The 16,248-nt window shown below is 50.7% G+C and overlaps 1 protein-coding gene across 5 annotated transcripts in view; it reads right to left on the bottom strand.

Annotated features, from left to right (window-relative positions):
• The window catches only part of LOC134936579 (CD209 antigen-like protein C), a 171,174-nt gene that overhangs the window by 106,786 nt on the left and 48,140 nt on the right, over positions 1-16,248 (bottom strand). The window contains exon 1 of one of the 5 annotated variants that reach the window (XM_063931671.1): positions 4,817-4,917. The exons of the other annotated variants lie outside the window; for them this stretch is intronic. Within the exon in view, the coding sequence (XP_063787741.1) occupies positions 4,817-4,850 (34 nt within the window). The 5' untranslated portion in view covers positions 4,851-4,917. Of the gene's footprint in view, positions 1-4,816; positions 4,918-16,248 lie in introns of those variants that run through there. 5 annotated transcript variants of the gene reach the window in all.

Raw genomic sequence — 16,248 nt, 5'->3', positions numbered from 1 at the left:
GCACACCTTGCACCTATTATAGAAACACCTATTCACTGCAGCCAATAGTAACCCCCTCGCATGCCTCTGACACGTGCCTCCCATTATTACCTCACTCCGGTGGTCTCCACAGCATTCCCGGAGATGCTGGACTGCCCCCAGACACTTGTGTCTGCAATGCCGGTTCCTTCTCAGTGACAGGAGCCAGTTGATGCAGGATAATGTCACCCTGTGTGACGCCTGTGGTGGCAGCCATGTTATACCCCTTTTCCACTAGCTCAAAAAACACGGGTAAATGCACGGGGGCACGCATTTACCCGTGTTTTTTGCTAGTGGAAATGGGTCCCCCCGCAAAAACCCGGATCAATTGATCTGTGAATCCTACCAGGGTAACTACCTGGGTAGGACACGGGAATGATCCGGGTAGGGTTGTAGTGTAAACGGAAGCCGCGTCGATGCGTCACGGCTCCCGTTTACAATGTATGGAAGGGCATCGCTGGGAGATCATGTGATCTCCCAGCACCACCCCTGCCGCGTCACTAGCAGCCAGAATCACCAAACCGGCAATATGCTGGGTTGGTGAGCGCAGTGGGAAAGGGGGCTGAGCACGGGCCGCAGCCGGGTAGCACCAGTGTCAGGCTCCCGGTTGCGACCCATGCTCAGTAGGTGGAAAAGGGGTATCAGTGGCGGGGGAGTTACAATAACTCCCCTTTTGTTGACGCTCAAAAGGACTGATAATAGCACCCCTTTTGTGAAATGCAGGGGACTGATAATAGAACCCATTTTCTGATTGGCCCTAAGCTGGTTGCATGTGCTTTCTCAGCCACCAAGTTTTTTGTTTTTTAAATAAAATGTATCCCCATGGTATAGAAGAAAACATGTACTGCTAGGTTTTAAAGAAAGATTGGCTTGCTAATGAGATGCATTATTTAAAACATTCACAAGTAAAAAAATAAAATCAATAGGATTCATCAATCACCTAAATTAATTGCAACATGAGTTATAAAAACCAGAGCCGTAACTAGATATTTTGGCACTGTGTGCAAGAAAAAACACTGGCGCCCCCCCCACCCACCCCCCATCCTATACAAAACAGGGCCAGTGCACAACGCTGGCGCGCGCAAAAAGTATAGGGGCGTGGCATTGTGGGGAAGGAGCGTGGCCAAAGAGCTCCCTTTTACACATTACAGCAGGTAGAGTCCCCCTTTTTACCCATTACGGCAGCAGAGTTTCCCTTTTTACACATTACAGCAGGTAGAGTCCCCTTTTTACACATACTGTAACAGCAGGTAGAGTCCACCTTTTTTACAAATTAGGCAGGCAGAGTCCCCCTTTTTACCCATTAGGCAGGCAGAGTCCCTCTTTTTTACACATTACAGCAGCACAGTGGCACACTGGGTGAGAGCTAGGGAGAAAGCAGGTGTGAGGAACACTGGGGGAGAGCTAGGGAAAGAGCAGGTGAGCGGCACACAGGGAGAGGGCTAGGGAGAAAGCAGGTGTGAGAAACGCGAGGGGAGGGCTAGGGAGAGAGCAGGTGAGAGGAACGCAAGGGGAGGGCAAGGGAGAGAGCAGGTGTGAGGAACGCGAGGGGAGGGCTAGGGAGAGAGCAGGTGTGAGGAACGCGAGGGGAGGGCTAGGGAGAGAGCAGGTGTGAGGAACGCGAGGGGAGGGCTAGGGAGAGAGCAGGTGTGAGGAACGCGAGGGGAGGGCTAGGGAGAGAGCAGGTGTGAGGAACGCGAGGGGAGGGCTAGGGAGAGAGCAGATGAGAGGAACGCGAGGGGAGGGCTAGGGAGAGAGCAGGTGTGAGGAACGCGAGGGGAGGGCTAGGGAGAGAGCAGGTGTGAGGAATGCGAGGGGAGGGCTAGGGAGAGAGCAGGTGTGAGGAACGCGAGGGGAGGGCTAGGGAGAGAGCAGGTGAGAGGAACGCGAGGGGAGGGCTAGGGAGAGAGCAGGTGTGAGGAACGCGAGGGGAGGGCTAGGGAGAGAGCAGGTGTGAGGAACGCAAGGGGAGGGCTAGGGAGAGAGCAGGTGAGAGGAACGCGAGGGGAGCGCTAGGGAGAGAGCAGGTGTGAGAAACGCGAGGGGAGGGCTAGGGAGAGAGCAGGTGAGAGGAACGCGAGGGGAGGGCAAGGGAGAGAGCAGGTGTGAGGAACGCGAGGGGAGGGCTAGGGAGAGAGCAGGTGTCAGGAACGCGAGGGGAGGGCTAGGGAGAGAGCAGGTGAGAGGAACGCGAGGGGAGGGCTAGGGAGAGAGGTGTGAGGAACGCGAGGGGAGGACTAGGGAGAGAGCAGGTGTGAGGAACGCGAGGGGAGGGCTAGGGAGAGAGCAGGTGAGAGGAACGCGAGGGGAGGGCTAGGGAGAGAGCAGGTGTGAGGAACGCGAGGGGAGGGCTAGGGAGAGAGCAGGTGTGAGGAATGCGAGGGGAGGGCTAGGGAGAGAGCAGGTGTGAGGAACGCGAGGGGAGGGCTAGGGAGAGAGCAGGTGAGAGGAACGCGAGGGGAGGGCTAGGGAGAGAGCAGGTGTGAGGAACGCGAGGGGAGGGCTAGGGAGAGAGCAGGTGTGAGGAACGCAAGGGGAGGGCTAGGGAGAGAGCAGGTGAGAGGAACGCGAGGGGAGCGCTAGGGAGAGAGCAGGTGTGAGAAACGCGAGGGGAGGGCTAGGGAGAGAGCAGGTGAGAGGAACGCGAGGGGAGGGCAAGGGAGAGAGCAGGTGTGAGGAACGCGAGGGGAGGGCTAGGGAGAGAGCAGGTGTCAGGAACGCGAGGGGAGGGCTAGGGAGAGAGCAGGTGAGAGGAACGCGAGGGGAGGGCTAGGGAGAGAGGTGTGAGGAACGCGAGGGGAGGACTAGGGAGAGAGCAGGTGAGAGGAACGCGAGGGGAGGGCTAGGGAGAGAGCAGGTGTGAGGAACGCGAGGGGAGGGCTAGGGAGAGAGCCGGTGTGAGGTGTGTATTACAAAGTATATACTTAATGTAATGGGAGGCAGCACTCTCTATACATGTAGAGCAGCAGAGTCCACTCAGTGTGATTCCTGCTCCTGCCCGTACACGTTGTCACTCACTACCACATAGCATAGTGTGTAATACCTCCCATACCAGGAGCTTCCTGCCCCGGGCACTGTCTCCCAGAGGTTACATTACAGCTGCTTACACCACAAGAGTCATCATACACTGGCTAGCGACTGCATTCCTCTCCCTGCCTGGGACAGTGCTGGTACCTCCCCCTATCCCCATACATCCATCTCCTCCTCCTCTCCCCTCCCTGCTGACCCCCCTGAGTACCTTCTCTCCCGGGTCACCAGCACTCCATCATGGCCCCCCGGCTACCAGGTGTAGCGGATTGCCGGTGAGCCGCTGGCCGGTGCTGGCGCTGCTGGCCGCCTTCTTGGTCAGCTTCGTGACCTGTAACGACGCCCCGCCGGTGCCCGGAGAGCCGCAGCTGCACATAGAGCGGAGCTGGGAGCCGGAGCTGCGCCGTCGTGGGCGATTGCGGGCGGGCCGTTATGTGGCGTGGCGCGGCGGGTGCATGCAGAGATTTTTCCGCCTCACAGCGCATTGCGCTGTGTGCAATGCCCCTCTCGCCCACACCTAGTTACGACTGTGATAAAAACATCATAAACACCAATAAGCTTATATTCCTATCAGATCACATTGATATCAGTAATGAGGCTCTCCAAGCACAGGGTAATCCCTTTGTGGATTGTAAACCCAAGGGACGGTTACTTGCATAAGAAGTATAAGAATTCAAAGCTCAAATAAAATGTCCTTAAAGGGAAAGACTTGCAAGATTCTTATGCAGGTAACATACTTGTTGTTATATCACCATCTGTACAGAGCTGCTGTTCGTAACACTGTAGGGTCTGTGTAGTTATGTACTAAGCCTTGAAAGAGATAAGGGCCCTCATTCCGAGTTGTTCGCTTGTTATTTTCCTTCGCATCGGTGCGATTTTCCGCTAACTGCGCATGCGCAATGTTCGCACTGCGGCTGCGCCAAGTAAATTTGCTAAGAAGTTTGGTATTTTACTCACGGCATTACGAGGTTTTTTCTTCGTTCTGCTGATCGTAGTGTGATTGACAGGAAGTGGGTGTTTCTGGGCGGAAACTGGCCGTTTTAGGGGAGTGTTTGGAAAAACGCTGGCGTTTTCGGGAAAAACGCGGGAGTGGCTGGAGAAACGGGGGAGTGGCTGGGCGAACGCTGGGTGTGTTTGTAACATCAAACCAGGAACGACAAGCACTGAACTGATCGCACTGGAGGAGTAAGTCTTGAGCTACTCAGAAACTGCAAAGAAAAATCTTTTCGCTATATTGCGAATACTTCGTTCACAATTCTGCTAAGCTAAGATACACTCCCAGAGGGCGGCGGCTTAGCGTGTGTACTGCTGCGAAAAGCGGCTAGCGAGTGAACAACTCGGAATGAGGGCCAAAGTGGAGAGAGATTAAGTACCATCCAACCAGCTCTTAACTGTATTTTTCAAACCCAGCCTGTAACATGTCAGTTAGGAGCTGATTAGCTGGTAGTTTATCTCCATCCACTTTATCTCTCCCCAACGCTCAGTACATAGACCCTACTGTTCTCTAGGATAGCTTTATATGTTTTGCAAACAAAAGTATTGAAAAAAAATATGCAAATATTGAGAGGTCTGGAATGAGGTCACCTTGTAGCTGTAGATCGGCAGTAATTATTTTACCAAAATGTAAACCCATTTATTTCCGGCATTCCTGTAATAGCAATGTTGTGCAAGTTTATTATAAATATATCATATGTCATATGTGTACAGTCCAAACCTCCCTTTTCTATATCTACCTTTGTTGCCTGTTACAATAACACTGAAACATAATTACCTGTCTTTATCTTGTGATCGGTAGTATTCCTCATTTCTCTCCTGTGCGTAGATCTGCCAGTTGTTTTTGTAATTGATGGAAACTTTCTAAACGTTTGGTTTTAATGTAAACATGTTCTGCTTTTTACTATTTCATAGAACTATGATGTCCACAGGGAAACGGGAAGTGAAATTCTTATATTTAGCAAACTGACCTACAACCTAATTTTAAGCAACATCAACCGTCTTAAAATAACAGAAACATGAGGCCTGGTACATTTTTGTCAGTAAAGCAAAAAAAGCAAGCAACTGGGCAAAACCATGCTCTCCGGGGGGGGGGGGGGGGGCAGATGTAACATATGCAGAGAGATTTAGATGTGGGTGGGGTGTGTTCAAACTGAAATCTAAATTGCTGTAAAAGATGAACGCTAACGTTTGTGGGCTACATGCATAAGCAGCCAGTATTTACCCTTCACAGAATAAATATAAATGTATCTGCCACTTTAATTAACCTGCTGGGACTCCGGGATCTTGACCGGCTTGTGATCCATGTTTGCTTCTGCTGCCTGATCTGGTGGAGGTGGCTTCAACTACCCTGACTCACTTCTGACGCCACTGGAATTGTCCCTCCCCAAAAGCTAAAGCTTACCTGCTGTCATTGTCGGGGACCTGCACTGTGCAGATCTCCAGGTGGCTCCCTGCATCGAGGACTGCCTGTCTTCTCCACAGGCTCCCACTCCATCCCCCCGGAGCTTGGGTGGATTACTGCATCACACATTGCTAGCCTTGCCACCTCAGTGATCATGTGGGAGATGTATTAAGCCTTGGAGAGTAATAAAGTGGAGAGAGATAAAGTACCAGCCTGTCAGCTCCTAACTGCCATGTTACAGGCTGTGTTTGAAAAATGATAGTTAGCAGCTCTGATTGGTTGACAGTTTACCTCTCTCCACCTTAACACTCTCCAAGTCTTAGTACATCTGCCCCCCTGTTTTTAATGGTTGCGGCTCCTCCAGTTGTACATCTACTCTCCCTGCCACATGCTCCTCTAAGGGCTCCAGTGTGACCTGGGATGCGGGAGACCGGGAACCTGACCTGACCTACCTGCATCTTTGCTGTGTCAGTGGCTCCTCTTCTGATGGCTGATAGGGCATCTGGGGCCTGGGGCTTTCCTCACTCCGGGGACGCCCTGCTCTTACTGCCTACTTACTCATTCATCAGTGACTGACATGAGATCGACAATGCCTTCCTCAGTGCCGCTGCCTGTAATTTACCTGCAGTACCATCTGTCTGCTTCACCTCCCATGGAGGAACCCCGATGCCTTGAGGAGTCATTGATTTTCTTTTCCCTGTTTGTCTTTTCTTGCCCCCTGCCCCCTCCCCCATACCCTTGTGTTTACCTCCTTGTCCCAATCTTTGTCCCACTTTTTCTTTAGTGTTACCCTGCCTTTCCATCCTTTCTCCTTCCTGTATCTGGTTACCACCCTTGCGGACAGCTAAGTGTTGGTGCTTGGACCTACCTAGCCTCGGCTCCCCTGGGATTGCAGGGACCCTTACTCCGCGGTTGAGAGTGCTCATTTGTGCTGTCTTTGCCAGCTTGATTTGCTTCATCATCACTTGGACACCTGCTCCCTGAAGAGTGCTATTTTACTCACCTAAACCTTCGGATTATAGTCAAGTGCAGGGGACTCCTCTAGGGGCACTTCTTTAATAAGCACTACTCATCTCCTGCTCCAAGGACTGATCTCTCGCGTCCTAGAATTGGCTTCTATATTATTTCCATTATGTCGGTTTTGCTATTTAGTTATCATAATTATGTCTGTTGAATGTTGTTGTCTCTAATGGCGTGCTACTATCTCCTATATAATTGCCCAGATCTGTCACTCTGTGACTGTGTGGATAACGCTGCGCGTGGCTAGGAGCTCTCATTGGGTTAGCGGCAGGTCTATCACAACCAGTCCACAGTTGATTGGGCGAGAAACACCCTCCCACACAGGTTACATCCAATGGGAGGGGTGCCCTTTGGCTGCTTTGTGTTCCCATAGCAGGATTAACAATGGGGCTGATGGAGCTGCAGCTCCAGGTCCACACCCCAAAATAGGCCCACTACGTGTGCAGCAACATACCCTCCAACAATTTACACATAAAAATAGGTACAAATTCGAAAAGGGGGCGTGGCCACGGGTGAAGTGCCATGACCACGCCCCTTTTCATATACTTTCAATGGGAGTTTGGAGAGCCAAAAATCAGTACAGGCCATAAAAAAAATAAGATTTTACTCACCGGTAAATCTATTTCTCGTAGTCCGTAGTGGATGCTGGGGACTCCGTAAGGACCATGGGGAATAGACGGCTCCGCAGGAGACTGGGCACATCTAAAGAAAGCTTTAGGACTATCTGGTGTGCACTGGCTCCTCCCACTATGACCCTCCTCCAAGCCTCAGTTAGGACACTGTGCCCGGAAGAGCTGACACAATAAGGAAGGATTTTGAATCCCGGGTAAGACTCATACCAGCCACACCAATCACACCATATAACTCGTGATAGGAACCCCGGTTAACAGTATGATAACAATGGAACCTCTGAATAGATGGTTCGCAATAACAACCCGATTTGTGTAACAATAACTATTTACAAGTATTGCAGACAATCCGCACTAGGGATGGGCGCCCAGCATCCACTACGGACTACGAGAAATAGATTTACCGGTGAGTAAAATCTTATTTTCTCTGACGTCCTAGTGGATGCTGGGGACTCCGTAAGGACCATGGGGATTATACCAAAGTTGCCCAAACGGGCGGGAGAGAGCGGATGACTCTGCAGCACCGAATGAGAGAACTCAAGGTCCTTCTCAGCCAGGGTATCAAATTTGTAGAATTTTGTAACGTGTTTGCCCCTGACCAAGTAGCAGCTCGGCCAAGTTGTAAAGCCGAGACCCCACGGGCAGCCGCCCAAGATGAGCCCCCTTCCATGTGGAATGGGCTTTTACAGATTTAGGCTGCGGTAGTCCCACCGCAGAATGCGCAAGCTGAATAGTGCTACAAATCCAGCGCGCTATAGTCTGCTTAGAAGCAGGAGCACCCAGCATGTTCAGTGCATCTAGGATAAACAGCGAGTCAGTTTTTCTGACTCCAGCCGTCCTGGAAATATAATTTTTCAGGGCGCTGACTACGTCCAGTAACTTGGAATCCTCCAGATCCCTAGTAGCCGCAGGCACCACAATAGGTTGGTACAAGTGAAAACCTGATACCACCTTCGGGAGAAAGTGAGGACGAGTCCTCAACTCTGCCCTATCCATATGGAAAGTCAGGTAAGGGCTTTTTTATGACAAAGCCGCCAATTCTGACACATGCCTGGCTGAAGCCAGAGCCAACACATGACCACTTTTCATGTGAGATATTTCAAATCCACGGTTTGAAGTGGCTCAAACCAATGTGATTCCAGGAACTTCAAAACCACATTGAGATCCCAAGGTGCCACTGGGGCACAAAAAAGGGGCTGAACATGCAGCACTCCCTTACAACGTCTGAACTTCAGGCTGACATCCTTCCTGGCTTTGATCAGGATAAGAATGACTTCCTCCGGAATGTCACGATCCGGGTATCTGGACGCCATTTCTTACCCATCAGATGCCTCCTAAGGCTGGCTCAGCGCTCCAGGACCGGATCCCATCTGTTATCCTAATGTTCACATTCCTGCATCCTCTCCTGTCTCTCTGAGACGCTGTCACAGTAACGCCTTATTACATCTGGCATGGCGTCTCCCGCGGCCTCCGCCGCCGTCCCTGAGCTTCTGCATGCAGAGTGTCAGAGTGGCGATTACGTCAGCCGCGGCCTCCGCTGTGTCCGCGTGGTTGGATGTGCACTTGTCAGCCTGGCGTCTCCTGTCTCCAGTGGCCGGCGCCGCCATTACTGTTTTCATTACCACATGGATTACAAACCAAACTTCCCTCCAAGTGTCTGCATGGGCGCAGCCATCTTGGATTCTGTCAGCTGATCATTTCCTCCAATCTGTTGTCAGTATTGTTAATCTGCATAATTGCCTAGCCAATCCCTTCCTTGCTGCAGGTATAAATACACTGTGCCTGAGCAAGGAAGGCGTCAGTGCTTTGGTTGTCAAACCTAGTTCCTGTTTGTCTCTCTCCTGTGATTGTCTTCCAGGTTCCAGCTCCTGTCTCAAGACTTCCACCATAGAGACCCGCACCAGCATTCCACCTGCGGTGTAGCCTGACTCTCCAATCCATTGTGGATTCATCTGTTTCCAGCTACAACATTACCTGCTTCCAGCTCAGCTTCCAGCAGAGTACAGCTTCCCTTAAAGGGCCGGTGTCCTTTCTACACTTTACCACTCTCCACCGGTATTATTATTTCTCCGCTCTCAAGTTCTACATTCCAGTTCATATTTCATCGCTCCCAAGTTCATTTATTATTTAACTGGTTCCAGCCAGTATCCACTCCGTGCTAACAACAGTCTGGTTCCAGCCAGTATCCACAGCAGCTGTTTTACCTTCAGCAACCCAGCTTTTCCTGGAACACCAGCTGGCACAATCCTGGGTTATCTCCATTGCTACAGTCGGGCCTGGTAAGGACTTTCCATCTAGAAGATCATAAGAACTATCTCACACTACCAGTGCCCTGTGGCTCCTGCCATCCTGTAGTACCCAGGAACTGTATTTATTATTTGCTGACTTTTACGTTTTCTTTTACTGCTGCTGTGTTGCGGAGTTGTCATAATAAACATCATTGACTTTTATCCAAGTTGTCGTGGTCACGCCTTCGGGCAGTTATTATTCATGTTACTTACATGTCCAGGGGTCTGATACAACCTCCCAGGTTCCGGTACATCTCAGCCCCTACAACTGAGGCTGCCTCCCGTCAGCTCAGGCCCTCAGTTGTGACAGTAAGCACTGACCTAATGAATCCAGCCGGAGACCAGGATCAAGCGGCCAGGCCGATGCAAGAACTGGCAGCCCGACTAGAACATCAGGAGGCTGCACAGGGCCACATCATCCGCTGTCTCCAGGATCTCTCTACTCGGCTGGATGGGATTCAGACAACTCTCCGTGGATCAGGCGCATCTGGTGCGTCAACCACAGTGACTCCAGCTATAACCCCACCCACCTTACCCATTTCTGCTCCACGTCTTCATCTTCCAACGCCAGCAAAATTTGACGGATCTCCAAGATTCTGCAGGGGATTTCTCAACCAGTGTGAGATTCAGTTTGAGCTACAACCTGGCAATTTTCCCAGTGACCGTACAAAAATTGCCTACATCATCTCTCTTCTCAGTGGCTCCGCCCTTGACTGGGCATCACCGTTATGGGAGAGGTCCGACACCCTGCTATCTTCTTACACTGCATTCGTGTCAACATTCAGGCGCATCTTCGACGAGCCAGGCCGGGTAACCTCAGCTTCATCCGAGATTCTCCGTTTACGCCAGGGGTCACGTACTGTAGGACAATATCTGATACAGTTCCAGATCCTGGCATCCGAACTGGCATGGAACGACGAGGCCCTGTATGCTGCATTCTGGCATGGCTTATCTGAGCTTATTAAAGATGAGTTAGCTACCAGAGACTTACCTTCTAAGTTAGATGAGCTAATCTCACTCTGCACGAAAGTTGATTTACGTTTCAGAGAGAGAGCAACTGAGCGTGGAAGATCATCTGCTCCAAAATCTTCTGCTCCTCCTCCTCGTCAACTGTCACCATCTAAAGATGAGCCCATGCAAATTGGCCGTTCCCGTTTAACTCCTGCTGAGCGCCGAAGACGTCTCTCTGAGTCTCTTTGTCTTTACTGTGCAGCTCCGTCTCACACCATCAATGCCTGTCCCGAACGTCCGGGAAAACTCCAAACCCTAGCTCGCCCAGGAGAGGGCCGGCTAGGAGTAATGATCTCCTCTCCATCTCCTCATGATTGTAATCTCCCAGTCTCGCTTCAAGTTGCTCAACGTTATCGGAACGTCATTGCTCTCCTTGATTCCGGAGCAGCTGGGAACTTTATTACTGAAGCCTATGTTAAACGGTGGTCCCTACCCACCGAGAGACTTCCTTCCTCCTTTTCCTTAACTGCCGTGGATGGCAGTAAAATTTTTGATACTGTTATTGCTCTAAGGACTCTACCAGTTCGTCTGAGAGTGGGAGTTCTTCATTCCGAACTTATTTCACTTTTAGTGATTCCAAGAGCCACACATCCTGTGGTCCTGGGCCTTCCATGGCTCCGTCTTCACAATCCTACAATTGATTGGACGACTACGCAAATCCTGGCATGGGGTTCCTCCTGTGCAGAGACATGTTTGTTTAAAGTATTGCCTGTCTGTTCTTCCGCCCCCAGGTCGTCTGATGTTCCACCTCCTCCATATCAAGATTTCACGGATGTGTTCAGTAAAGCTTCTGCTGATATCCTTCCTCCTCATAGAGAATGGGACTGCCCGATTGATCTCGCTCCAGGGAAGGTTCCACCTCGAGGCCGAACTTATCCGTTGTCTCTGCCTGAGACGCATTCTATGGAGGAATACATTAAAGAGAACCTAGCAAAGGGGTTCATTCGACCTTCTTCTTCCCCAGCCGGCGCAGGCTTCTTTTTTGTAAAAAAGAAAGATGGTGGTCTGCGGCCGTGCATCGACTACAGAGGTTTGAACGACATTACCATCAAGAACCGTTATCCTTTACCCCTGATTACTGAGCTCTTTGACAGAGTTAGCGGAGCTACCATCTTTACAAAGCTGGACTTGCGAGGTGCATACAATCTCATCCGGATCCGTGAGGGTGACGAGTGGAAGACCGCCTTTAACACCCGTGACGGACATTATGAGTACCTCGTCATGCCCTTCGGATTGAGCAATGCTCCAGCTGTCTTCCAGCATTTTGTCAATGAGATTTTCAGAGACATTCTATACCGTCATGTCGTGGTCTATCTAGACGATATCCTCATTTTTGCCAACGATTTAGAGGAACATCGTTTTTGGGTTAAAGAGGTTCTGTCCCGTCTCCGTGTCAATCATCTCTATTGCAAATTAGAAAAATGCGTCTTTGAAGTCAAGTCCATTCCGTTTCTAGGGTACATTGTGTCCGGTTCCGGACTAGAGATGGATCCTGAGAAACTACAAGCAATTCAGAATTGGCCGGTACCCTTAACCCTCAAAGGGGTCCAGAGGTTCTTAGGGTTCGCCAATTATTACCGAAAGTTTATACGAGACTTTTCCACCATTGTGGCGCCTATTACTGCTTTCACCAAGAAGGGTGCTAACCTGTCCAAGTGGTCTGAAGAAGCCATGCAAGCTTTTCATCTTTTAAAACAGAGGTTCATCTCTGCGCCTGTCCTGAAACAGCCTGACATCGACTCTCCTTTCATCCTAGAGGTTGATGCCTCCTCCGTTGGAGTAGGAGCGGTGTTATCTCAGAGGGCTAAAGATGGCCATTTACATCCTTGCAGTTTCTTCTCCCGGAAGTTCTCCCCAGCTGAGCGCAACTATGCCATTGGCGACCAGGAGTTGCTAGCCATCAAGCTCGCTCTAGAAGAGTGGAGGTATCTGTTGGAGGGAGCTTCTCATTTAATCACCATACTTACAGACCACAAGAACCTTTTATACCTGAAGGGCGCACAATGTCTCAACCCTCGTCAGGCCAGATGGGCACTTTTCTTTTCCAGGTTCGACTTTAAACTCCAGTTCTGTCCGGGCTCTCAGAATCGCAAGGCCGATGCCCTTTCCCGCTCATGGGAGCAAGAAAATGAGTCAGAGTCTTCAGACAAGCATCCTATTATAAATCCGTTGGCATTCTCCACGGTAGGGATGGACTCTACGCCCCCATCAGGGAAAAGTTTTGTGAAGCCGATGCTAAGGAAGAAGCTCATGCATTGGGCCCATGCTTCCCGTTTTGCCGGACATACAGGTATCCAAAAAACCCTGGAGTTTATCTCTAGGTCCTATTGGTGGCCAACTCTGAAAAAGGACGTCTTGGAGTTTATTGCATCTTGCCCAAAGTGTGCCCAACATAAAGTATCCCGCCAGTCGCCTACGGGGTAACTGGTTCCACTATCCGTTCCCCGTCGACCATGGACCCACTTGTCGATGGATTTCATTACAGACTTACCCATGTGCAACAAGTTCAATACCATCTGGGTGGTAGTTGACCGGTTCACCAAGATGGCACACTTCATTCCTCTCACCGGTCTTCCGTCAGCTTCCAAGTTGGCTCAAGTATTCATACAAGAGATCTTCCGACTCCACGGTCTTCCTGAAGAAATTATCTCAGATCGAGGAGTTCAATTCACAGCCAAATTCTGGCGAAGTTTATGTCAAGTCCTCCAAGTCAAGCTGAAGTTTTCCACGGCTTACCATCCTCAGACCAATGGTCAAACCGAGAGGGTGAATCAGGACTTGGAGGCCTTCCTCCGCATCTATGTGTCCTCCTCTCAAGATGACTGGGTTCAATTACTTCCCTGGGCCGAGTTCTGTCATAACAACCAGTATCATTCTTCATCTGCTTCAACACCATTCTTCACTAACTTTGGATTCCACCCTAAAGTTCCTGAGTTCCAACCGCTTCCAGCAACTTCTGTTCCCGCAGTGGATATCACCTTGCATCAGTTTGCCAATATCTGGAAGAGCGTACGATCAGCTCTGCTCAAGGCATCGTTCAGGTACAAGAAGTTTGCGGATAAGAAGCGTCGAGCAGTTCCTGCTCTCAAGGTGGGTGATCGGGTATGGTTATCCACGAAGAATTTGAGGTTAAGAGTTCCCAGTATGAAGTTTGCACCTCGCTATATCGGTCCTTTCAAGATTGAACAAGTCATCAATCCTGTTGCTTACAGACTCCAGTTGCCTCCCTTCTTAAAAATACCCAGGACATTCCATGTTTCCCTGTTGAAACCGCTGATCTTGAATCGGTTTCATTCCTCACTTCCTCCAACTCCGAAAGTCCAAACTCAACGAGGCGTTGAGTATGAAGTGGCCAAGATCCTGGACTCACGTCACCGTTACGGTCAACTACAATATCTTATTGACTGGAAGGGTTATGGTCCTGAGGAACGTTCATGGACCAATGCTTCTGATGTCCATGCTCCTGCCTTGGTCCGGAGATTCCATTCCAAGTTTCCTCAAAAGCCAAAGAAGTGTCCTGGGGCCACTCCTAAAGGGGGGGGTGCTGTCACGATCCGGGTATCTGGACGCCATTTCTTACCCATCAGATGCCTCCTAAGGCTGGCTCAGCGCTCCAGGACCGGATCCCATCTGTTATCCTAATGTTCACATTCCTGCATCCTCTCCTGTCTCTCTGAGACGCTGTCACAGTAACGCCTTATTACATCTGGCATGGCGTCTCCCGCGGCCTCCGCCGCCGTCCCTGAGCTTCTGCATGCAGAGTGTCAGAGTGGCGATTACGTCAGCCGCGGCCTCCGCTGTGTCCGCGTGGTTGGATGTGCACTTGTCAGCCTGGCGTCTCCTGTCTCCAGTGGCCGGCGCCGCCATTACTGTTTTCATTACCACATGGATTACAAACCAAACTTCCCTCCAAGTGTCTGCATGGGCGCAGCCATCTTGGATTCTGTCAGCTGATCATTTCCTCCAATCTGTTGTCAGTATTGTTAATCTGCATAATTGCCTAGCCAATCCCTTCCTTGCTGCAGGTATAAATACACTGTGCCTGAGCAAGGAAGGCGTCAGTGCTTTGGTTGTCAAACCTAGTTCCTGTTTGTCTCTCTCCTGTGATTGTCTTCCAGGTTCCAGCTCCTGTCTCAAGACTTCCACCATAGAGACCCGCACCAGCATTCCACCTGCGGTGTAGCCTGACTCTCCAATCCATTGTGGATTCATCTGTTTCCAGCTACAACATTACCTGCTTCCAGCTCAGCTTCCAGCAGAGTACAGCTTCCCTTAAAGGGCCGGTGTCCTTTCTACACTTTACCACTCTCCACCGGTATTATTATTTCTCCGCTCTCAAGTTCTACATTCCAGTTCATATTTCATCGCTCCCAAGTTCATTTATTATTTAACTGGTTCCAGCCAGTATCCACTCCGTGCTAACAACAGTCTGGTTCCAGCCAGTATCCACAGCAGCTGTTTTACCTTCAGCAACCCAGCTTTTCCTGGAACACCAGCTGGCACAATCCTGGGTTATCTCCATTGCTACAGTCGGGCCTGGTAAGGACTTTCCATCTAGAAGATCATAAGAACTATCTCACACTACCAGTGCCCTGTGGCTCCTGCCATCCTGTAGTACCCAGGAACTGTATTTATTATTTGCTGACTTTTACGTTTTCTTTTACTGCTGCTGTGTTGCGGAGTTGTCATAATAAACATCATTGACTTTTATCCAAGTTGTCGTGGTCACGCCTTCGGGCAGTTATTATTCATGTTACTTACATGTCCAGGGGTCTGATACAACCTCCCAGGTTCCGGTACATCTCAGCCCCTACAACTGAGGCTGCCTCCCGTCAGCTCAGGCCCTCAGTTGTGACACGGAATGCCTTTTTCACTCAGGATCCGGTGTTCAACCGCCATGCCGTCAATGCAGCCGCGGTAAGTCTTTGAACAGACAGGGCCCCTGCTGCAGCAGATCCTGTCTGAGTGGCAGAGGCCATGGGTCCTCTGAGATCAACTCCTGAAGTTCCAGGTACCAAGCCCTTCTTGGCCAATCCGGAACAATGAGTATAGTTCTTACTCCTCTTTTCCTTATTATCCTCAGTACCTTGGGTATGAGAGGGAGAGGAGGGAACACATAAACCGACTGGTACACCCGCGGTGTCACTAGAGCGTCCACAGAGATCGCCTGAGGTTCTCTTGACCTGGCGCAATATCTTTTTTATTGAGGCGGGACGCCAGCATGTCCACCTGTGGTCTTTCCCAACGGTTTACCAGCATTTGGAAGACTTCTGGATGAAGTTCCTATTCTCCCGGGTGGAGTCTGCTGCGGAAGTCTGCTTCCCAGTTGTCCACTCCCGGAATGAACACTGCTGCCAGTGCTACCACGTGATTTTCCGCCCAACGGGGAATCCTTGTGGCTTCTGCCATTGCCCTCCTGCTTCTTGTGCCGCCCTGCCTGTTTACATGGGCGAGCGCCGTGATGTTGTCTGATTGGATCAGTACGGCTGGTTTTGAAGCAGGGGCCTTGATTGGCTTACGGCCTTGTAAAGGGCTCTTAGCTCCAGAAAATTTATGTGAAGTGAAATCTCCTGTTTGGACCACAGTCCTTGGAATTTTACTCCCTGTGTGACTGCACCCCAGCCCCGAAGGCTGGCATCCGTGTTTACCAGGACCCAGTCCTGTATTCCGAATCTGCGGCCCTCTAGTAGATGAGCCCTCTGCAGCCACCACCGCAGCGACACCCTGGTTCTTGCCGACCGGGTTATCCGCTGCTGTATCTGGAGATGGGACCCGGACCATTTGTCCAACAGGTCCCACTGGAAAATCCTTGCGTGGAACTTTCCGAATGGAATTTCTTCGTACGAAGCTACCATTT

Source organism: Pseudophryne corroboree, chromosome 6, assembly GCF_028390025.1.
Source record: "Pseudophryne corroboree isolate aPseCor3 chromosome 6, aPseCor3.hap2, whole genome shotgun sequence".
Lineage (NCBI taxonomy): Eukaryota > Metazoa > Chordata > Amphibia > Anura > Myobatrachidae > Pseudophryne > Pseudophryne corroboree.
This window is presented reverse-complemented; position numbering and strand designations above follow the sequence as displayed.